The 25,749-nt window shown below is 30.4% G+C and overlaps 2 protein-coding genes across 2 annotated transcripts; one reads left to right on the top strand and one right to left on the bottom strand.

The window, feature by feature from the left end:
* Nucleotides 1-10,186: 10,186 nt before the first annotated feature.
* Nucleotides 10,187-19,593, bottom strand: LOC146724265 (uncharacterized). The gene is given in 3 exon segments (XM_085480269.1): nucleotides 10,187-10,648; nucleotides 10,650-12,983; nucleotides 19,394-19,593. Coding segments are annotated over 3 exon segments (2,754 nt in total). The 5' UTR covers nucleotides 19,471-19,593; the 3' UTR covers nucleotides 10,187-10,305.
* Nucleotides 19,594-22,557: 2,964 nt separating this feature from the next.
* LOC146724264 (uncharacterized) lies at nucleotides 22,558-25,264 on the top strand. Its single transcript, XM_085480272.1, has 3 exons — nucleotides 22,558-23,047; nucleotides 23,146-23,564; nucleotides 24,608-25,264. The coding sequence occupies exons 1-3, from the start codon at nucleotides 22,996-22,998 to the stop codon at nucleotides 25,262-25,264; spliced, it is 1,128 nt and encodes a 375-aa protein (XP_085336398.1). The 5' UTR covers nucleotides 22,558-22,995.
* The last annotated feature ends 485 nt before the right edge of the window (nucleotides 25,265-25,749 follow it).

Below are 25,749 nucleotides of genomic sequence, written 5' to 3'. Positions count from 1 at the left end.
AAATTGAACCCCATAAATGTTGAATAAGAATGAGGGGGGGTATCATTAGATTTATTAAAATATCGCAAAAAATTTATAGATGGAGAAAATCTTGAAAATTTCAAAATCATGTTTATTTTTAGAATGATCTCAATCTTATATATATATATATATATATATATATATATATAATATCGAAAAATAATGATTTCTGAAAAATAAAGCAGTCACTTGCTTATTTTAAATAGTTATTAGTAATAGAAATATTATAGTAGTAATAAATAGTAGTTACAATAGTATAATAGTAGTAATAATAGTTATAAAGTTGCAGTAATAACAAAAAAAGATATTTTATATCAGAGACGATATATTTGCCTGATAATTGTTTCTTAAATATATTCTTCCAGAACGATTTGCATGTGCGTTCTGGTTATTAAAAAAAGATATTTTATACCAGAAACAATATATTCACCTGCTAGTTGCTTTAAAAAATATCTTCTCCCAGAACGATTTGCATGTGCGTTCTGGTTATTAAAAAAAGATATTTTATACCAGAAACGATATATTCGTCTGCTAGTTGCTTCTAAAAGTATCTTCTCTCAGAACAATTTGCACATGTGCGTTCTGGTTATTTAAACAAAGATATTTTATACCAGAGACGATATATTTGTCTGCTAGTTGCTTCTAAAAATATCTTCTCGCAGAACGATTTGCATGTGCGTTCTGGTTATTAAAGTTAGTATCCAATCGTTAGTACCTACGATGCAATGCCTGGAGTCAAATTCAAATACAGGTACGTGTAGTAAAAATGTCGAACTTTGCGAAGATAACAATCATTTTGTTATCTAAAGAATAGCCCTTTGGATATAAATTGTATCCAGGAAAGCATGCGCTCAAGGGCGTCGCATTGTCGATTCTTCTCATATGTGGAATGAACTTCAGAGATCATTCAATAATCATATGCAAAAAATAGAGTGCCAATTTAAAGATTGGAAACTCATAAAAACTAAAACCGAAGGCCAAGAGGAAAATGGCTCTAGGAATAGCACATATAAGAATACTAGCAATAAATCCATCGATTTTTAAAAATTGGTGGAATTATTCTTAGATACGATGGATTCTAAAGTTAGTATTCAAAAAGTGTCGCCTTTTCCTAAATAATAAAAATTTATCAAATCAATAATTTGTTATATTCCAATACATATCGTTGCAAAAAGACGCTTCAATGCAAATGTCTCGTTTGCTATAATCGGATAGACAAAAAAAAAACAAGAGCCAAATCGCGGATGACAATGCGTTATCCTAACGAAACTAAATAATTTTTCGTTAGAATTAAATACCGGTGCACAAGGCACCAAATTTTTACTTGGACACGGCCAAGATTTTAAATATGAAATAATTTCATATTTTGAGATTTAATTTCAATACCCCTTTAACCCCCCTACGGAAAATAAATAAATGAATGCAAGAGAAAAATATAGATCCGAAAATCGCTGAATCGGGAATCGAACCCGAGACCTTTCGCTTGCCGGGCGACTGCTCTTCCAGCTGAGCTATTCAGATCCTTTCGATTCTATACTTTTCTCTGTTATATATATTAATGTTGGTAAACAAACGATCTGAATAGCTCAGCTGGAAGAGCAGTCGCCCGGCAAGCGAAAGGTCTCGGGTTCGATTTCCGATTCAGCGATTTTCGGATCTATATTTTTCTCTTGCATTCATTTATTTATTTTCCGTAGGGGGGTTAAAGGGGTATTGAAATTAAATCTCAAAATATGAGATTATTTCATATTTAAAATCTTGGCCGTGTCCAAGTAAAAATTTGGTGCCTTGTGCACCGGTATTTAATTCTAACGAAAAATTATTTAGTTTCGTTAGGATAACGCATTGTCATCCGCGATTTGGCTCTTGTTGCCCGTCTTATACGTTAAATTTATATTTATATTACAGAGCCTTGTTAAAACTCTTATATTGGATACACGCTGGCTTAAAAAATGCGTTTGTTTACCAACATTAATATATATAACAGAGAAAAGTATAGAATCGAAAGGATCTGAATAGCTCAGCTGGAAGAGCAGTCGCCCGGCAAGCGAAAGGTCTCGGGTTCGATTCCCGATTCAGCGATTTTCGGATCTATACTTTTCTCTTGCATTCATTTATTTATTTTCCGTAGGGGGGTTAAAGGGGTATTGAAATTAAATCTCAAAATATGAGATTATTTCATATTTAAAATCTTGGCCGTGTCCAAGTAAAAATTTGGTGCCTTGTGCACCGGTATTTAATTCTAACGAAAAATTATTTAGTTTCGTTAGGATAACGCATTGTCATCCGCGATTTGGCTCTTGTTGCCCGTCTTATACGTTAAATTTATATTTATATTACAGAGCCTTGTTAAAACTCTTATATTTGATACACGCTGGCTTAAAAAATGCGTTTGTTTACCAACATTAATATATATAACAGAGAAAAGTATAGAATCGAAAAGATCTGAATAGCTCAGCTGGAAGAGCAGTCGCCCGGCAAGCGAAAGGTCTCGGGTTCGATTCCCGATTCAGCGATTTTCGGATCTATATTTTTCTCTTGCATTCATTTATTTATTTTCCGTAGGGGGGTTAAAGGGGTATTGAAATTAAATCTCAAAATATGAGATTATTTCATATTTAAAATTTTGGCCGTGTCCAAGTAAAAATTTGGTGCCTTGTGCACCGGTATTTAATTCTAACGAAAAATTATTTAGTTTCGTTAGGATAACGCATTGTCATCCGCGATTTGGCTCTTGTTGCCCGTCTTATACGTTAAATTTATATTTATATTACAGAGCCTTGTTAAAACTCTTATATTTGATACACGCTGGCTTAAAAAATGCGTTTGTTTACCAACATTAATATATATAACAGAGAAAAATATAGAATCGAAAGGATCTGAATAGCTCAGCTGGAAGAGCAGTCGCCCGGCAAGCGAAAGGTCTCGGGTTCGATTCCCGATTCAGCGATTTTCGGATCTATATTTTTCTCTTGCATTCATTTATTTATTTTCCGTAGGGGGGTTAAAGGGGTATTGAAATTAAATCTCAAAATATGAGATTATTTCATATTTAAAATCTTGGCCGTGTCCAAGTAAAAATTTGGTGCCTTGTGCACCGGTATTTAATTCTAACGAAAAATTATTTAGTTTCGTTAGGATAACGCATTGTCATCCGCGATTTGGCTCTTGTTGCCCGTCTTATACGTTAAATTTATATTTATATTACAGAGCCTTGTTAAAACTCTTATATTTAAAAAAAAACATTTTATGGCTGCGTTCTCATGGGAATGGGCGATGGAGGGGCCCATTTTATCCTCGATATTTAAAAAAATATTATATAATATTTTTTCATTATCGAGTTACATATAATTATCAATATAATTACTTATTATTTACATGTGTGTGTATGAATATATTTACTGAGCATTCACATGTGTGTATAAATATATTTACTGAGTTTTCCAAATAAAACGTTACAATTTTTTATTTCTAAAAGTATAATTTTTAGAAAATAATGCTGCAAATAAAAGTTCCAGTATTTCAACGGAGATATACATATTTTGATGTTACAGAAATGTTTGTAGAAGGCAATTTTCAATATTATTAGTCAACTTGATTATTTGATATTGATTAGTCTAAGTATTTATGTAAATTGATTCCTTGTAACATATTCTGCATACAGGGTAAAAGTCAATAATTGAACGGTTTACGAGATATTTTACATAATCTAACATATTTTGATATAAAAAATAAAAAATATTTTGTAAATAAAATATTTAGAGATAAAAAACAATGTGAGCCTATTACGTGAGCCTATTTCCAGAATAAAAAGTTTAATATTCACTAAATTAAATAATGCTACGGTTAATGACAATATGACTAATAAAAAGGAGAAAAGATTCATAGCTGTTCCATATATTAGCGGTTTATCAGAGGGAGTATGCGGAATATTTAAAAAAACAGAATATGCCACGGGTTTCAAGTGTTTCAATCGTCTAAATAAATTTATTAAGGTGCACAAGGAGTCGACACCAAGGATGGAGACCAATAATGTTATTTATAAAATTAATTGTAACGATTGTAATGCGACTTATGTGGGTCAAACAAAAAGACAGTTGAAGACAAGAATAAAGGAACATAAAAATAATATTAGATATTTACACACGAAACCTTCGGTAATATCTGAACATATTATCAATGAAAATCACTCTATTGATTGGGAAAATACAAAAATTCTTGATCGTGAACCCAATTATTATAAACGATTAATATCAGAAATGATTTTCATAAAACAACAAAACGAAGGCTTAAATAAAATCGAAGATTTAGATACATTAGATAGCAGTTATTTTCCTTTATTGGAGTCTTCCTAGCGAACAATTCGTAAAAAACATGTTTACTAATTAGTGGCAGATATACAGGGTGATTCAAAACAACCGTTTGTCCTTAAAATGTCGTATTCCTGACTCAATTCTAAGACGATTTTTCCTTTGCCAAAATTTTATCCGAAGCTTAGTTTTTGAAATATAAAAAGAAATAGTTAGCGAATTACAGCACGAGTACGGGCGGTAATCAGGAGCGGCGCAACACATTATCCGACGCGGGCGATTACGTGGGCGCTCGAAGCGATCAGCTGTTTGTTACACGCGGCGTTTTGTGTGTGTGTGTGCGTGTGTGTGTACGCGTATACACACACACACACACTCTCTCTCTCTCTCTCTCTCTCTCTCTCTCTCTCTCTCTCTCGCTGATTGTTACCTTGTAGAGATGTTTGATGTCCTTTGACGAATAATTGTTGCCTGACTGGATACAATCCGATATTGACACACTGTGACACACTGCATAATGAAATCATTTTTTTGTAATAAATTCTATTGACACTTTGACTCACGCACTTGATTAAAAATTATTGTAATAAATAACTGATTACAAATTACAACACATAATCACAATCTGAGAGAATTTTCTCTTAGAATTTGCCCTGAAAATTGTGGTAATCGTAGGATAATATTGTATGGAAAAAATTTTATTAGAATTCCTCTAATTAATATTTATCACATTAAAAATAATATCTATCACAATAAAATATGAAATATGTGTGATTAATTTTACTAAACTGTATAGTAAAATTAATCAAACATATTTTATATTTTCTTGTGATACATATTATTATTTTTAATATGATAAATAGTAGAGAAATTCTAATAAAATTCTTTCCACATCATAATGTCCTACGATTACCATAATTTTCTAGGTAAATTCTAAGAGAAAATTCTCTTAGATTGTGATTATGATTGTCGTGTCCTTGCCGTGTAAACTATTGCCGTCCGCATCGAGTAACGTGTGCTGTGCGCGCCGCGCGTTTTTACAAGTAATTTTTAATAATTAATCAAAACACTGAGAGAATTTTCTCTTAGAATTTACCCTAAAAGTTATAGTAATTGTAAGAGAATATGGTATGGAAAGAATTTTATTAGAATTTCTCTGATTAATAATTATCACATTAAAAATAATAATATTTATCACAATAAAATATAAAATATATTTCATTAATTTTACTTTACGGTTTAGTAAAATTAATAAAACATGTTTCATATTTTATTGTGATAGATATTATTATTTTGAATGTGATAAATATTAATTAGAGGAATTCTAATAAAATTTTTTCCATACAATATTATCCTACGATTACCACAATTTTCAGTGCAAATTCTAAGAGAAAATTCTCTCAGATTGTGATTATGTGTTGTAATTTGTAATCAGTTATTTATTACAATAATTTTTAATCAAGTGCATGAGTCAAAGTGTCAATAGAATTTATTACAAAAAAATGATTTCATTATGCAGTGTGTCACAGTGTGTCAATATCGGATTGTATCCAGTCAGGCAACAATTATTCGTCAAAGGACATCAAACATCTCTACAAGGTAAGAATCAGTGAGAGAGAGAGAGAGAGAGAGAGAGAGAGAGAGAGTGTGTGTGTGTGTGTGTATACGCGTACACACACACGCACACACCACACAAAACGCCGCGTGTAACAAACAGCTGATCGCTTCGAGCGCCCACGTAATCGCCCGCGTCGGATAATGTGTTGCGCCGCTCCTGATTACCGCCCGTACTCGTGCTGTAATTCGCTAACTATTTCTTTTTATATTTCAAAAACTAAGCTTCGGATAAAATTTTGGCAAAGGAAAAATCGTCTTAGAATTGAGTCAGGAATACGACATTTTAAGGACAAACGGTTGTTTTGAATCACCCTGTATATAGAGTGCTAAGTCGCGACTCGTGTCACTTTTGTATTTACAACGTGAGTGTCAAGATGTTCTATCTTTCTGTGACTAGGGTCAATTTAACGTTTTTAATTTGAAAGTTAAGGTGAGAGCTATATTAAATATTACTTGAATCTCAATTTTATTGTTTGAAGAAGTGTTAGATGTAATAAAAAATTTTGTAATAATAGAAATTGCGAGACCTAGAACATATTAGAAGAGAATTGACTTAACACGGATCACATTGTACTGGCTTAAGGGGATGCCGGAGCGTTGGCCGAACTCCGACGGGTTAGCGCCCTCATTTGAGTGGAACTAAAATTGTCGATAATTATCGATAATTTTAATTCCGCTATTATCGATAATAATCCATATATGTCAAAAAGCTATTTTAGTGTGTTCAACATATTGAAATCAGACAATATAATATATTTTTACTGTCGAATCATCTCGCACAGGCATCTAAGCGTCAATGACAGTAAAACATACATATATAAATGTGTCTCTTTATGACATAGTTGAACACAATTTCAATATTGCTCTTATATATTTTGATGATATATGCATATTTTCATGTATTTTTCAAAGGAAATATACAATCTACCATATATATATATATATATATATATATACAAGGTGGTTCAAAAGTCCGGCAACGGTCAATTATGTCCAAGAAATAGTGGTCTTATGAAAAAAATATAAAAATTGCAGGGTTCAACCCGGAAAAAATTTTTTATATATAATTATATCTAAATAATTATATAATTATACATAATTATATGTGAAATATGTTCATTTTATATATAATTAAATTTATTTATTATTGCCTATCTTATATATGTTAAATTTAAATTTATTTATATATAAATTATGAAGTTCATGTATAATCTCATGTCAAGTTATATATGAAACATTAGATATATTTATATATGTGAATACTTATTTATTATATATACAATATATATATATATATATATATATATATATTTATATAAGTATATGTATATAAAAAGCTCTTTTATCTAATTATATATAGACATATTTCATATTTAATTTTGCAATTATATGTATAATTTTATATATTTTTATATAATTTTATATTGTTATATATAAAAATTGTTTCTAGGAAAAATAAGATATTTTATGGTGACCTTTACTTTGACGTAGGGGTCAAATTTAGAGGTCATTTCAAGATCAACTTTTATTAAACAAAACACTCTATTTTTATTAGATATTCTTGTAGCTTATCCCGAGAATTTTCCAAAACACTAATAAAATATTTTTTGATGTACTTATTGAGTTATAAAAGTTTGAAGTAAACAATTCTTTTATAAAATTGACAATATCTTGTAAAACATTCAATTTTCGTTATACATTTATACTTTTTATGCACGGAATAATGAGACCAATCAATAGGTGCAAAGAAAACACAGTTGCAAAAGACGTATGTAATTTTCAAGAAGCAACTGCCCAGCAAACAACATAATTGCTATATAACACGTAATTCGTGCATGTAACATGTAACATACACGTTAGTTGTAATTTCCCACTTATGGATTCTATTATTTATTGTAATTATAGATAGGATAGTGACTTAGCAAAAGATTATCTTTCGGCATCCTACAATATCGATGCTATCTGGGATGTAATTACAATATATAAATAACATATGTCATATTACAAATGTTACATCTATGAGTGAGAAATTACCGTATATGTTACATGTAACATGCACGTTATATAGTATTATATACATGTAACATAGCAGTAATATTTTGTATTTGCTGGGTGCATTTTCTTTACACCAAATTAGTCTCATTATTATGTGCATAAAAATAAAAAATATGATAACGTAAAACTGAATATTTTACAAAGATATAATTTTATGTTAAACAATTGCTTCAAATCTTTATAATTCAAAAAGTACTTCATGAAAAAATGTTTTATTATAATGCTTTGGAAAGCTGTCGAGATAAGCTACAAGAATATCTAATAAAAAATAAAGGATTTTAAGTTGACCTATAAATGATCTCAAAATTTGACACCTAGGTAAAAGTCAACACCTTTAGTATTTTTTTCATAAGACCACTATTTTCGGAGATAATTGGCCATTGCCAGACTTTTGAATCACCATGTACATATTATATATATGTTTATGCATAGATATATGCATCTATATACATATATATATATGTATATATTTCTTACATATATAAATGCATGCAGAAATACATATATACAAATACATATACACATTTGTGTATGGTATAAGCATACGTGTATGGTACGTATATTGATATTACCTGTAATTTTCTATAAATTACAATGTATGCAGTACGCACAATTCGCTTTTCTCCTCTTATCAATAATTGAGAAAATAGCAAATATATTCAAATAACCAGCTGTATATTTTTATATAATATAACAGAATATTATATAATATACAAAACATTTTTATGCATATATAGAATGAAATGGGCCCCTCCATCGCCCATTCCCGTGAGAACGCAACCATAATATATGTATTTTTTCGTCTCTCCGATTTTTGCAAATGAGACATTTGTATTAGACACTTTTTTGCAACAATATTTATTAGAATTACACATTTCTAGTATAATGATAAATTTTCATTAGTTAGGAAAAGGTGACAGTTTATTTTCTGCTATAATTTTTAAGAAATGTTGTCTCATACGTTTAACATCAGCAGAATATGTCTCATTACAAGGATTTCCTCCTAAAGCTATAGTTGTAGCAAATGCGGCAGCAAAGATCCCACAACATATACCATCAGGTTGTGTTTGAACGTTTTCAAATATTATATTATTTTTATTTATTTGTGGATAACGGCGATGAATGTAATTTATTTCTTTAGCCTTCAATGTTTCGTATGTACAGCCAGATAGACTGTCGTACACTCGAAGCTTGGTGCCGTCAAAAGAAATACATCGCCAGTGATTACTGCAATTTCCTCCAATAATTTGTAAGCTTTTGTCGTTACAACTTGCTTCAATTATATGAGGATATTCCAAATATTGCACACTTTGTGTCTCAAAACAAGAATTCTCTCTTATGACGCGCAAAAATCGGTCCAATGATTCGTCATTTATTTGACTATCTAAAGGTAATACATTTTCCTTTACTGAATCAAAAGGAGCAACCCAATTATCAAAAAATTCTTTTTGCTTTGCCATATCGCATTCTGTTAGTTCTGTATTTTTTGAGTAACTAACTACGATGCAATCATCTTGTTCTGCATTCAAAGCAGTTGCTTCCATTGATGAAATATTTGATTTCTTTTTTTTGGCAATATTTTTATCTTCTACATTACACTGTGGAAGACTCGTTTGTTTTCTTTTTTTAGCTACTTCTTGTTGAGCTTCTATTATATAGCTTGGATTTCTAATTGGCATATGTCGATTATGCCGACTGTCCAAGATTTCCGGAAGCATGCAATGGTAATAGAAACGTGTTAAAAAGGGCAGCATTTGATTACTCCAAAATACAGTGTCCCTATTAACACGTACTATTTTCAAGCTTTTTGGCGTCCACACAGCGAAAATACAATAATCTCGCTGCGTTATATTTAACTGGCCTTGAATTTGATAGAAAAATCGGTGATTTTGATTCATTTTATCTGGATTTTTCTTATCAAAAATGCCTTTCAAATGGGGCAATATTTTTATGGCCTCTTCCGCTGTTAAATGCTCAGCTGATAAAGGACATTTTATTTCTACCAGACCATCTTCATTTATGAGTCCGTCTGGAGAAGCACCCAAACACGGATTTTTAATATCAATAAATAATCCGCAAATTTTTATCTCTTTTTTTAATGTTACGGCCAATTCTTTTCTCGCAATTTTTTCCATTTCGCGACCATATTTTATAGCCGCAGTATCAATAGAGGGAGGAAATAAAATGTTTTTTACGGTTGCGGCGCAAGACGTTGTCGGTCTCATGCGACATACAGTTCCAAAATTAGACGCCGTCAACAGTTCCTGTCTCAGTGAATGCCACAAATCTGAATCACTTTGCTCTATTGTATTACGTTCAATTTGTCTCCAATTTTTCCCATTTTCAAACAACTTTTCCAAATGATTTTGTAGAAGTTGTTCAAAAACCTCGGGTAGAAGATCAGGTTTTTGTGATTGCGGACCGTAATGACAATCTGTTCCTGACTTGCTTTTACATTTTTGCCGTCCATCAATTTTCCGAGATTCTCTAGTTCTTGCAACTTTAATTTGTCGTCGCTTTTCCAGAATCTCGACAGTAGGAGGAACATTTTTATCCATGCTTTTATGCATTTCCGTAAGACCTTGTTTCGAATTATATTGCAAAACTGCCCCCGCAACTCTAGCATTGTAAGAGCCTCGGTTACTAAAATTAATGCGTTTACTAGCAATTTCTTTGCAGATTATCGAATTGAACGACTCTACAGGATTGTTGGTGTATTTGTACAACAAACCGTCGGAATAAGCGCTTAAATATATTATAGCCTTTTCTACTCTTTGGTAAAGATCGTGTAATTTGAGAAACGGTACATAATTTTTCTTCGTTTCATCAAGGTCACATATACGACCGCGTTCCTTACATCGTTTATGTTCACCAAATATATGACTAGGAATGTTTAATATATCTTTTTGTAATTCTCTAGCTTTATCATGGTGAGGTTGCTCTTGTTTATTTCGTAAATCAATTGCTTCTATCACTTCTGTTCGTATGTTCATAATGTTGTTTTTTACAACATTTCGTAGCTGGACAAAACCGCGCTTTCTATGCATTTTTGGCTGAGTTGTCCCTGCTACCGCCTGCAGCTTTTTGCATAGATTGCGAAGCAAATGATTCGTGCATTCTATTTTTTTCACGGTCACCATTTGTTCCCGATATGGTCTGCTATCAATGATGGCCTGATAGACGCTGCTATCGCCATCGGCAATAACTGTTCTAAAAATTAATCCATGCATTTCCAGGCTACTTTTAAAGCCTTCTGCAATGGCATCGCTCTCCATACTTGTGGAGCTTGCGTTACGATCGAAATTTTTATAGCATTTATGCTTTTTTGGTTCGATTCTGTTTCGTTCCGCTACATCGCATATCGTGCAATATTTATTGCGGATACCGATAAAAAGAACTTTTTTCGTGTGGTAACCAATTAAAGTACCAACACCGGAAAGAGAATCGTAGGCGTGGCCGTACGATCTTTTACTCCAACTACCATCAGCTATTACAGTTATGTACGGAATACCGTTTATAACATCGTTCCTTTCGAGAGCCAGTTGCTTTTCAGTTTGGCCAGCCATTTTCATATTTTCCATGGCTGTTTTCTCAAACTCGTCTACTAACATATCTCGATTTTGCATATAACTTTTATCGGACATACATTGAATATTCATAGCTGCACACAGCTCTTCCAATTGGGCATAGCCAATTCCCACTGTAATAGTTCCTATTGCAGCAGCCATATCAATGCTTAATATTTTCGGATCTTTGGGTTCTGACCAGAATTCGGCTTCAGTATTGCACATTTGGCATTTGAAAGTAAAATGCGTCTTAAACTTTTCGGTTTTAGTTTTTATGAGTTTCCAATCTTTAAATTGGCACTCTATTCCTTTTATATGATTATTAAATAATCTCTGGAGTTCTTTCCATACATGAGAAAAGTCGACAATGCGACGGCCTTCAGGCAAGCTTTCCTGGATACGATTTATATCCAGAGAGCCTTTCTCGATAACAAAATAATCATCTTCGCAAAGTTCGATATCTTCATTACAAATATCTGTTTCAGAAATTGACTCCAGGCATTGCACTTTTTGAGTACTAACTTTAGAATCTATTGTATCGAAATCCAATTCCACCGATTTTTGAAAATCGATGGATTCATTGCTAGTATTTTTTAATGTGCTATTCCTAGAGTCATTTTCCTCTTGGCCTTCGGTTTTAGTTTTTATGACTTGCCAATCTTTAAATTGGCACTCTATTTTTTTCATATGATTATTGAATGATCTCTGGAGTTCATTCCACATATGAGAAAAATTGACAATGCGACGCCCTTGAGGCATGCTTTCCTGGATATTATTTATATCCAGAGGGCTATTCTTGATAACAAAATGATTGTTATCTTCGCAAAGTTCGTCATTTTCATTACACATATCTGTTTTTGAAATTGACTCTAAGCATTGCACTTTTTGAATACTAACTTTTGAATCCATCGTATTAGAGAATAATTCCACCGATTTTTGAAAATCGATGGATTCATTGCTAGTATTTTTTAATGTGCTATTCCTAGAGTCATTTTCCTCTTGACCTTCGGTTTTAGTTTTTATGATTTGCCAATCTTTAAATTGGCACTCTATTTCTTTCATATGATTATTGAATGAACTCTGAAGTTCATTCCACATATGAGAAAAGTCGACAATGCGACGCCCTTGAGGCATGCTTTCCTGGATATTATTTATATCCAGAGGGCTATTTTCGATAACAAAATGATTGTTATCTTCGCAAAGTTCGACATTTTTACTACACGTACCTGTATTTGAATTTGACTCCAGGCATTGCATCGCGGGTACTAACGATTGGATACTAACTTTTGAATCCATTGTATCAAATAGCAATTCCGCCGATTTCTGATTATCGATGGATTCATTGTTAGTATCCTTAGATGTGCTATACCTGGAGTCATTTTCCTCTTGTCTCTCTTTCTTCAGCATCCGTCGCCTGCAAAAAAAAATAATGTTAAAATATTGTTAAAAAAATTAAATGTCAGTTATATAATTATCAAAAGATTTTTGAAAAATAAATGCAGTCTCTTGTTTATAAATCTATATCTTATTCAAACTATATTATATTATACAATAAAGTTTCAATATAAATGTTTTATTTTTATACTAAGCAGAGGATACATAAACCGTATCTGATGTAAAGAAGCAGTTTACGAATAAATAAGTCTGGCATAAAATATCTTCCAGAACGCACATGCAAATCGTTTTGGGAGAAGATATTTTAGAAGCAACTAACAGACGAATAAATCGTCTCTGATATAAAATATCTTTTTTTAATAACCAGAACGCACATGCAAATCGTTCTGGGAGAAGATATTTTTAAAGCAACTAACAGACGAATAAATCGTCTGTGATATAAAATATCTTTTTTTAATAACCAGAACGCACATGCAAATCGTTCTGGGAGAAGATATTTTTAAAGCAACTAACAGACGAATAAATCGTCTCTGATATAAAATATCTTTTTTTAATAACCAGAACGCACATGCAAATCGTTCTGGGAGAAGATATTTTAGAAGCAACTAACAGACGAATAAATCGTCTCTGATATAAAATATCTTTTTTTAATAACCAGAACGCACATGCAAATCGTTCTGGGAGAAGATATTTTTAAAGCAACTAACAGACGAATAAATCGTCTGTGATATAAAATATCTTTTTTTAATAACCAGAACGTACATGCAAATCGTTCTGGGAGAAGATATTTTAGAAGCAACTAACAGACGAATAAATCGTCTCTGATATAAAATATCTTTTTTTAATAACCAGAACGCACATGCAAATCGTTCTGGGAGAAGATATTTTTAAAGCAACTAACAGACGAATAAATCGTCTGTGATATAAAATATCTTTTTTTAATAACCAGAACGCACATGCAAATCGTTCTGGGAGAAGATATTTTAGAAGCAACTAACAGACGAATAAATCGTCTCTGATATAAAATATCTTTTTTTAATAACCAGAACGCACATGCAAATCGTTCTGGGAGAAGATATTTTTAAAGCAACTAACAGACGAATAAATCGTCTGTGATATAAAATATCTTTTTTTAATAACCAGAACGCACATGCAAATCGTTCTGGAAGAAGATATTTTAGAAGCAACTAACAGACGAATAAATCGTCTCTGATATAAAATATCTTTTTTTAATAACCAGAACGTACATGCAAATCGTTCTGGGAGAAGATATTTTAGAAGCAACTAACAGACGAATAAATCGTCTCTGATATAAAATATCTTTTTTTAATAACCAGAACGCACATGCAAATCGTTTTGGGAGAAGATATTTTTAAAACAACTAACAGACGAATAACTCGTCTGTGATATAAAATATCTTTTTTTAATAACCAGAACGCACATGCAAATCGTTCTGGGAGAAGATATTTTTCTTTTTTTTGTTACTACTGCAACTTTATAACTATTAGTATTACTATTGTACTATTGTAACTACTACTTATTATTACTATAATATTTCTACTACTAACAACTATTTAAAATAAGCAAGAGACTGCTTTATATTTCAGAAATTGTTACTTTTAGAAAATATGTATATAATGTAAAAAAAATTTATAACAATTGAACCCCATAAATATTGAATAAGAATGAAGGCAGTGTCATTACAATATCGCAAAAAATTTTTATATATAGATAGAGAAAATCTTGCAAATTTTAAAATCATCTTTATTTTTCGAATGATACAAAGTTTCACTGTGAATATCACGTTGCAGGACATCCTGCGTATATATACACATACATACATACATACATACATTCATATATATATATATACATATATATACATATATATATATATATATGTATATATATGTATATATATATATATAAATGTATGTATGTATGTATGTATGTATGTGTATATATACGCAGGATGTCCTGCAACGTGATATTCACAGTGAAACTTTGTATCATTCGAAAAATAAAGATGATTTTAAAATTTGCAAGATTTTCTCCATCTATATATAAAAATTTTTTGTAATATTCTAATGATACCCCCTTTATTCTTATATATATATATATATATATATATATAATATATACACATACATATTGATTTATTTAGCAATCTATCTATCGAACTATCTATCATCTATCGATCAACCTATCTATCTATCTATCTATCTATCCATCTATCTGTCTCTTCTCTCTTTTCTACATTGCATTATTTTATATATGTACACGTATATAATATTTTTTTAAAAATATTGTACATTACAAAAGTAATTAAATTTATAATCTAATAATATATAAAAATCTTTTAAGAATATAATGATTACAAAGTTTTAGTAGATAATTTTTTGTAATAAATAAATGATTTATATGATTTATTCTTATCTAACTCTACTGCTCTGTGTGTTTTGATAATAATAGCATTATTATGTATTCAATCTCTAAAATACTTTTATATAAATCATTACAAAGAATTATTTACTTTGTAATCAATTATAATTATTATAGATAGGCCTGTTCATACACATACACACACATATATATATTGTGTGTGAGTGTGTGTATGTGTATGAACAGGCCTATCTATAATAATTATAATTGATTACAAAGTGAATAATTCTTTGTAATGATTTATATAAAAGTATTTTAGAGATTGAATACATAATAATGCTATTATTATTAAAACACACAGAGCAGTAGAGTTAGATAAGAATAAATCATATAAATCATTTATTTATTACAAAAAATTATCTACTAAAACTTTGTAATCATTATATTCATAAAAGATTTTTATATATTATTAGATTATAAATTTAATTACTTTTGTAATGTACAATATTTTTAAAAAAATATTATATACGTGTACATATATAAAATAATGCAATGTAGAAAAGAGAGAAGAGACAGATAGATCGATAGATAGATAGATAGATAGATAGGTTGATCGATAGATGATAGATAGTTCGATAGATAGATTGCTAAATAAATCAATATGTATGTGTATATATTATATATATATGGAGCATTCCACGTGAAAAGGGCCCACCTAAAAATAAACTTTTTAGGATTTTTTAAATAATCGTGGAGACTTGTTAGGGTACATATTGTATGAGGTTAAAGCAAAAAAAAATAAGGATTATATGCCTCATATCCAAGATATCGAAGGTAGAATGTTTTAAGTAATTTTTCTTTCTTTGACATTTATAGCTAAAATTATAATATATATTGAATTTTTATAGACATGATTTTTTAAGATTTTTCCCGTACTTTCAGATGAAAAAGTTAATTTTAGTGAAAATTTTTTATTACCATAAAAAAAATCATTTTTTTAGTTTGAAGTAAATAAACGGAAAATTATATCCACTTTTAAAAATCTAGAAAAATTCTCAAAAATACTTCAATATATGTAGAATATGATGCCATAAAGGAAATTTTGGGATCGCAATGGGATCTACTCGAAAACGAATATTTTTTTCAAACAAAATAGGAGTTTTAGACAAATTTCAACTAAAAACTCAATGATGTCAAATTTTTAATTAATCTAATTATTTCATACTACATGAATAATATATTTTTAACAAACAGCTATAAAAAAATAATTTTGAAATTTTTTTTATATTTGTTTTTATTTTTTATATTTTTTATATTTTAACATTTTTTAAACTTATTATTTCTTCTTTTTTTGAGAAAATAAATCTTCTTTTTCATCAAAACTAAATTCTTTTAAAATTAAATGATCGTTTGCAGGAATAATTGTATGATATTTTAAGGTACCTGGAATTGTTTTTGCTAAGGTAAATCTTGGCTCCAAAATCTTATTTAATTTATTATGGTTTGTTTTTGAACTGAATAAAATGGTTGTTTCCTTTAGATTAATTTTTGCCCACATGTATAAATACAGTATAAATACATGTATAAATACATGTGGGCAAAAAATAATCTAAAGGAAACAACCATTTTATACAGTTCAAAAACAAACCATAATAAATTAAATAAGATTTTGGAGCCAAGATTTACCTTAGCAAAAACAATTCCAGGTACCTTAAAATATCATACAATTATTCCTGCAAACGATCATTTAATTTTAAAAGAATTTAGTTTTGATGAAAAAGAAGATTTATTTCCCCAAAAAAAGAAGAAATAATAAGTTTAAAAAATGTTAAAATATAAAAAATATAAAAAATAAAAACAAATATAAAAAAATTTCAAAATTATTTTTTTATAGCTGTTTGTTAAAAATATATTATTCATGTAGTATGAAATAATTAGATTAATTAAAAATTTGACATCATTGAGTTTTTAGTTGAAATTTGTCTGAAACTCCTATTTTGTTTGAAAAAAAATATTCGTTTTCGAGTAGATCCCATTGCGATCCCAAAATTTCCTTTATGGCATCATATTCTACATATATTGAAGTATTTTTGAGAATTTTTCTAGATTTTTAAAAGTGGATATAATTTTCCGTTTATTTACTTCAAACTAAAAAAATGATTTTTTTTATGGTAATAAAAAATTTTCACTAAAATTAACTTTTTCATCTGAAAGTACGGAAAAAATCTTAAAAAATCATGTCTATAAAAATTCAATATATATTATAATTTTAGCTATAAATGTCAAAGAAAGAAAAATTACTTAAAACATTCTACCTTCGATATCTTGGATATGAGGCATATAATCCTTATTTTTTTTTGCTTTAACCTCATACAATATGTACCCTAACAAGTCTCCACGATTATTTAAAAAATCCTAAAAAGTTTATTTTTAGGTGGGCCCTTTTCACGTGGAATGCTCCATATATATATATATATATATATATATATATATAGATAGATAGATCGATAGGGAGATCGATAGATAGTTCAATAGACAAATACCTAAATAGATAGATTGATAGATAGATATGTATATATATATATATATATATATATATATATATATATATATATATATGTAAATAATAATTAAAAAATAATTTTTAATTATTATTACAAAAATTAATGTTTATTATTTATACATTTATTTATTATTCATTTTTTTACTATAATAACACATGTAATAATTTTTTGTAATGCCAGTCACGAAAATTCAAATTTTGATTGCTGTTTAGCGTGCTGAAGATGAATTTCTCAACGATTCAATGTATGCCTTATTTTACCGCACAAGTTCGAGAAAAACACCTTTATGATCTATATTATCGCACAGTTTATAAAGTAATTCTATAATATTATTGTTCAATAAATAAAATTATTATTTTCAATAAATAATATTTATCTTATTATATGCAATTTCGTCTTTTCTCTGTAATTGACTTTAGGGCATACGTGTACTTTTTGACTTATTGTTAGAATGATCCCAAGAAAATAAAATTTCACTGTGGACATTACGTTGCAGGACACCCTGTATATATATAAAAAGAGAGACCGATCTGTAATAATTATAATTGATTATAAAGTACATAATTTTTTGTAAAAAATAAATGATTTTTATGAAAGTATTTTCGACATTGAGCAGATAATAATATTATCATTATCGGAATAGAGCAGTAGTTAGATAAGATTGTATTGAAAGAGATAGATGTTATTTTTGATTATATAGATATTGTGAGTATTTATATGTATATATAAAATTTATATATTTATTTATATTTGTCTACTATATGCGCACAATAAACATTTATAATTTCTAGCAGGCTATCTCGAGTAGACATAAAACAAATAAAAATACTCTTGTAAGTTCCTATAAAAATTTTTTTATAACGCATCGCGATACTTGTATAAAAACGGATTCTATATGTCCATGAAAAATTATTCATTTTTACGAAAACATCTTGTATATATGCAATATCTATATAATCAAATAAAATTATTCCTTTCAATATCTTATCGAACTACTGCTCTGTTCCGATTATAATAGTATTATAAAATATTTTCATAAAAATAATTTTTATTTATTACAAAGAATTATCTACTAAAACTTTATAATCAATTATAATCATACAAAATTTTTATTTTTACGTGTGCATTTTGAGAGAGAAGAGACAGAAAGACAGAGAGGAATACAAAGAGACTGAGAAACGGAGACAGATAGATAGATAGATAGATAGATAGATCGATAGGGAGGTCGATAGATAGTTCAATAGACAAATACCTAAATAGATAGATTGATATATATATATATATATATATATATATATATATACATATCTATCTATCAATCTATCTATTTAGGTATTTGTCTATTGAACTATCTATCGATCTCCCTATCGATCTATCTATCTATCTATATATATATATATATATATATATATATATATATGTATGTGTGTGTGTATGTATGTATATGTATGCATATATAGAAAATGTTAATAAAAAAACTAACCTGTACATCCAGCCCTTCTTGAAGGAAACTCTACGTCTCGCAAGAGGCAAACGTTTGGCGTTATATGTTTGTCCCATGGTGTGGACAACACACAAACTCAATAACACACTAAAAAAAACTAACTATATATAATAAATATATAGTATGTAAAATTTGACAACGATACGTTGTATACGCTGCTTTGTTTTTACGCGTATGAACGTGTATAACACCGCGCGACGTGAGTAAGGCGTCGCGCAGTAGATCATATCAACGTATAATGCGCGCGGATTACTGTGGTACATACATACTACTGATACCGCGCGAATACGAAAGATCTGACGCGCATTTTTACGTACATAATAAATCGGAATATTTGATAAAAAAAATATATATATATATGTGTATATATATATATATATATATATATATATATATGTGTGTGTATATATATATATATATATATATATATATATGTATATATATATATATTTTTTTTTATCAAATATTCCGATTCGTTATGTACGTAAAAATGCGCGTCAGATCTTTCGTATTCGCGCGGTATCAGTAGTATGTATGTACCACAGTAATCCGCGCGTATTATACGTTGATATGATCTACTGCGCGACGCCTCACTCACGTCGCGCGGTGCTATACACGTTCATACGCGTAACATACGTATATATATATATATATATATTCAGCATTGCCCGACAGCACCAGGTTAATAATCCCCGCACAGGGGCCAGGACTTAAATTTTTGCATTTTTTTTTTTTTGAATAAACTAATTTATTCATGAAATTAATAAAATTATAACAAGAATATATAATAACAATATTTTTAAATTGATCAATCTATTGGTTTAATTTATCGTCATCGAAGAGGAAAGCAGGAAAATCTTCGATTACGTTTATTTGACAATCAAATATTCGAAACTACATATGCTTTTGTTTTGTAATTGTCAATTTATCTTTGATTGAATTTGCTCGATAAGAAAATTAGTTATATTTAACAATTTTACATTATAAATGTTGATAAAAATTCAAGTTGTGAACTTTGACTTCGGAATCGAGCAAATTCAATGGAAGATAGTATCGACAATTTATCATTTGATCGAATATCTGATTGATAAGAAATAAACATAATCGTAGATTTTCCTTTCCTTCCTCTTTGATGACGCGATAAATTGAACCAATATATTGATCAATTTAAAAAAATTATTCTTATTATATATTCTTATTAGTTTGATAAATAATTATTTTATTCATAAAATAGATTGCAAAAATAAAATCTTGGGCTTTTTTGTACGTGGATATCATTCTAATGCTACGGGCAGTGTGGGCACATTTGAAAATCTATATTTATAATTGTGCAAAAAATATATAATTATATATTTTTTGCACAATTATAAATATAGATTTTCAAATATATATAATTATATATAATTATATATTTTTTGCACAATTATAAATATAGATTTTCAAATGTGCCCACACTGCCCGTAGCATTAGAATGATATCCACGTACAAAAAAGCCCAAGATTTTATTTTTGCAATCTATTTTATGAATAAAATAATTATTTATCAAACTAATAAGAATATATAATAAGAATAATTTTTTTAAATTGATCAATATATTGGTTCAATTTATCGCGTCATCAAAGGGGAAGGAAAGGAAAATCTACGATTATGTTTATTTCTTATCAATCAGATATTCGATCAAATGATAAATTGTCGATACTATCTTCCATTGAATTTGCTCGATTCCGAAGTCAAAGTTCACAACTTGAATTTTTATCAACATTTATAATGTAAAATTGTTAAATATAACTAATTTTCTTATCGAGCAAATTCAATCAAAGATAAATTGACAATTACAAAACAAAAGCATATGATTTTTCGAATATTTTTAATTATGATTGTCAAATAAACGTAATCGAAGATTTTCCTGCTTTCCTCTTCGATGACGATAAATTAAACCAATACATTGATCAATTTAAAAATATTCTTATTATATATTCTTATTATAATTTTATTAGTTTCATGAATAAATTATTTTATTAAAAAAAAAAAAAAAAAAAAAATTTAAATCCTGGGCCCTGTGCGGGGATTATTTAACCTGGTGCTGTCGGGCAATGCTGCATATATATATCCTGGTGCTGCGGATATATATCCTGGTGCTGCGGATATATATCCTGGTGCTGCCGGCGGTGCAGGGGGGGGGGGGAGAGCGACATTTATCGCCGTCATCATCCTTGCGTCCGCTGGCAACGACGGCCATCGCATCATGCGAAAAAGGCAATGTCCTACGCGGACTTGAACCCTGGTTTGCACGGTGATAATCCCACGCTCTAAATTGGCGCCACAGGACTCTTGTATCAATATGGATTTTTATGAGATATTTGAATTAAAGAGAAATGTTTTAGTAAAAATATTATTTATCCACTTATTTCAAAAAGATAAAATAAAAAACAAAACTACTTTTATCTTTTTGAAATAAGTGGATGGTTTATATATTTGTTCTATGTAACGAAACGTAAAACAATTTATAGTATTATTGGCGCTATATACGTTTTATGATATCAATATGGATTTTTATATTTGAATTAAAAAGAAATATTTTTTAGAAAAAATTCGTCCACTTATTTCAAAAAGAATACAAAATAAAACTACTTTTATCTTTTTGAAATAAGTGGATAAATAATATTTTTTCTAAAAAATTATTTTTAATTCAAATAGCTCATAAAACCCCATATTGATATCATAAATCGTATATGGCACCAATAATACTACAAATTGTTTTACGTTTCTTTACATAGAAAAATATATACACCATCCACTTATTTCCAAAAGATAAAAGTAGTTTTATTTTGTATCTTATCTTTTTGAAATAAGTGGATGAATAATATTTTTTCTAAAAATTATTTTTTTTTAATTCAAATATGTCATAAAAATCTATATTGATAATATGAATCCCGTGGCGTCAATTTAGAATTTAGAGCGTGGGATTACCACCGTGCGAACTAGGGTTCAAGACCGAGAAAAACTTTTTTTTGTATAATATATCAAACATGTTTTTTTTTTATTATATACATTTATAATTATTTATGATTATATATAATTATTACATGTAATTATTATATATAATTATTATATATAATTATATATAATCATATATAATTATAAATGTATATATAATTATATATAAATACAGGGGCGTTCCAACCCGGGTGTGCAAAGAGTGCAGGGCACACGGGCGCCACGGGGGCGGCACACTCATGAAAATTTTTTCAAAAACAAGTCCTACCTCTTAGAAAATTGTTTATTAAAAAAACTTTTTTATTGAGTCCTTTTAAATCGAAATATATAAGAATATAAAAAGATATAAGTAGAGGCGGCAAATTTAGTGTGGCACCCCGGTGACCCCGGCGCCAAGTACCCTAGGAACGCCCCTGTATAAATAAAAAATTCTCCTGCAATCTTTCAAAGTGAAAGCGAAAGACACAGGAAAGAAAAAAAAGTAACATTCAATATGTGTGTGTGTGTGCGCGCGCCGTGCGGCAATATCTTATTTGCAAACAAATAACAATCAGCCGCGCGGCAACAACGCACGAACTCGGAAGATGTGCAGTCCACTTTTCGTCGCCAAAGAGAGAGGAACCAAGATGCCGCGACGTAAGTATTTCATATAATCTCTCTCTCTCTCTCTCTCTCTCTCTCTCTCTCTCTCTCTCCCTCCCTTTTTTATCTAATAATTTTTTTATCTATTTTAGCAAGAAGTGAAGGATACGTCATCCCGAAGAGGAAGACAGTAGACGCGAAGACGGCGACGGCGCCGCTGCCAGCAGACGCGAGGACGGCGACGGCGCCGCTGCCAGCGAAGGCGAGGACGGCGACGGCGCCGCCGCCAGCGGATGCGAGGACAGCGACGACGCCGCTGCCAGCGGATGCGAGGACGGCGACGACGCCGCTGCCAGCGGATGCGAGGACGGCGACGACGCCGTTGCTAGCGGACGCGAGGACGGCGACGGCGCCGCTGCTAGCGAACGCGAGGATGATGATGACTCCGCTGCCAGCGGACGCGAGAATGATGATGGCCCCGCTGCTAGCGGACGCGAGGATGATGATGACCCCGCTGCCAGCGGACGCGAGGATGGCGATGACCCCGCTGCCAGCGCAAACAGTAAGACAGGTACTATTATATGTAATATTTTTTTACACACACACACACACACACATATATATATATATATATATATATATATACACAGGTTGCTATCGATTTATTTAGCTATCTGCCTCTCTGTCTATCGATCTACCTATCTATCTATCTATCTATCTATCTATCTGTCCCTCTGTGTTCCTGTCTCTGTCTCTCTGTTTCTTCTCTTTTCTACATTGCATTCTTTCATATCTGCACACGTATATAATAATTTTCAACATTACTTAAATAATAAAAATAATTATATACATACATATATACATACATACATACATATAAATATATATATATATTTTCATGTATGTATGTATGTAATTATTTTTATTTAAGTAATGTTGAAAATTATTATATACGTGTGCAGATATGAAAGAATGCAATGTAGAAAAGAGAAGAAACAGAGAGACAGAGACAGGAACACAGAGGGACAGATAGATAGATAGATAGATAGATAGATAGATAGATAGATAGATAGACAGGTACATAGCTAAATAAAACGATAGGTATGTATGTATGTATGTATATATCCGATCTTTTTTATACACCCTGTGTATGTATATTTACACACACATACACACACACACACATCTCTGTGTGTTTTTGTCTGTCTCTTCTTTCTTTTCTACATTGCATTTTTTCATACATGCACACGTATATAATAAAAAATATTTTTTACATTACATAAATAAAAATAATTACATACATGTATGTATGTATATATGTATGTAATTATTTTTATTTATGTAGTGTAGAAAATATTTATTATTATATACGTGTGCATGTATGAAAGAATGTAGAAAAGAAAGAAGAGACAGAGAGACAGGAACATATATATATATACTATATATGTATATATATATATATATATATATATATCACTCAGAAAAAATCGTCTTCAAATGATACCAGGAATCTGCCATAAACTTTTTCGCCAATTCTGGGACACCCTGTATATCTATACATACCTGTATATAAATATGTATATATGTAAATATAAAATTTCTTTTTTTTTGCAGCGAATTAACACCGCGGTACGTAAGGCGGTGAACAAGGAGCGGGCGCGTCAAAGAAAATACGCCGATCGCCGCCTTCATACTCCTGCAGCACCAGGATACGTGCTTGCGCCGCCGACAGCACCAGGATATATACCGCCAGCAGCACCAGGATATATATGCACCGCCGACAGCACCAGGATATATATATGCACCGCCGACAGCACCAAGATATATATCCGCACCGCCGGCAGCACCAGGATATATATATGCACCGCCGGCAGCACCAGGATACGTGCTCGCACCGCCGGCAGCACCAGGATACGTGCCCGCACCGCCGGCAGCACCAGGATACATGTCCGCACCGCCGGCAGCACCAGGATACGTGCCCGCACCGCCGGCAGCACCAGGATACGTGCCCGCACCACCGGCAGCACCAGGATATATATCCGCACCGCCGGCAGCACCAGGATACATGTCCGCACCGCCGGCAGCACCAGGATACGTGCCCGCACCGCCGGCAGCACCAGGATACATGTCCGCACCGCCGGCAGCACCAGGATACATGTCCGCACCGCAGGCAGCACCAGGATATATATCCGCACCGCCGGCAGCACCAGAATATATGCCTGCCTAGATTTTTATTTTATAATATTTTTTTTTCATTTTATTACATATTAGTCACACTTTTTTTTTTTAGTTATATATAATTGATGACAATATGGTATAAGGTTTTTTTTATTTTTATATGGTATGATGAAATGTATTTTGTAAAATTGACAAAATAAAAAAATATAAAAGAATATTTTATTTTATAACAACACCTGCCGAGAGATAAGTTGTAGAAATCTCTACTTATAAAATAGAATATTGTTATTTCACATTGTGTGAGATAGCACGGATGGCATATTATATATATATATATATATATATATATATATATATATATATATATATATATATAATATGCCATCCATGCTATCTGCTCACACAATGTGAAACAACAATATTCTATTCTATAAGTATAGATTTCTACAACTTATATTATATATAATTATTATTTTATTTTATTTTACTATTTATTATTTTATTTTATTTTATTATTTTATTATTTATTATTTTATTATTTTATTATTTATTATTTTATTTTATTTTATTATTTTATT

Source organism: Nylanderia fulva, unplaced genomic scaffold (assembly GCF_048542155.1).
Source record: "Nylanderia fulva isolate GAGA-0341 unplaced genomic scaffold, ASM4854215v1 Scaffold140, whole genome shotgun sequence".
Classification (NCBI taxonomy): Eukaryota; Metazoa; Arthropoda; class Insecta; order Hymenoptera; family Formicidae; genus Nylanderia; species Nylanderia fulva.
This window is presented reverse-complemented; position numbering and strand designations above follow the sequence as displayed.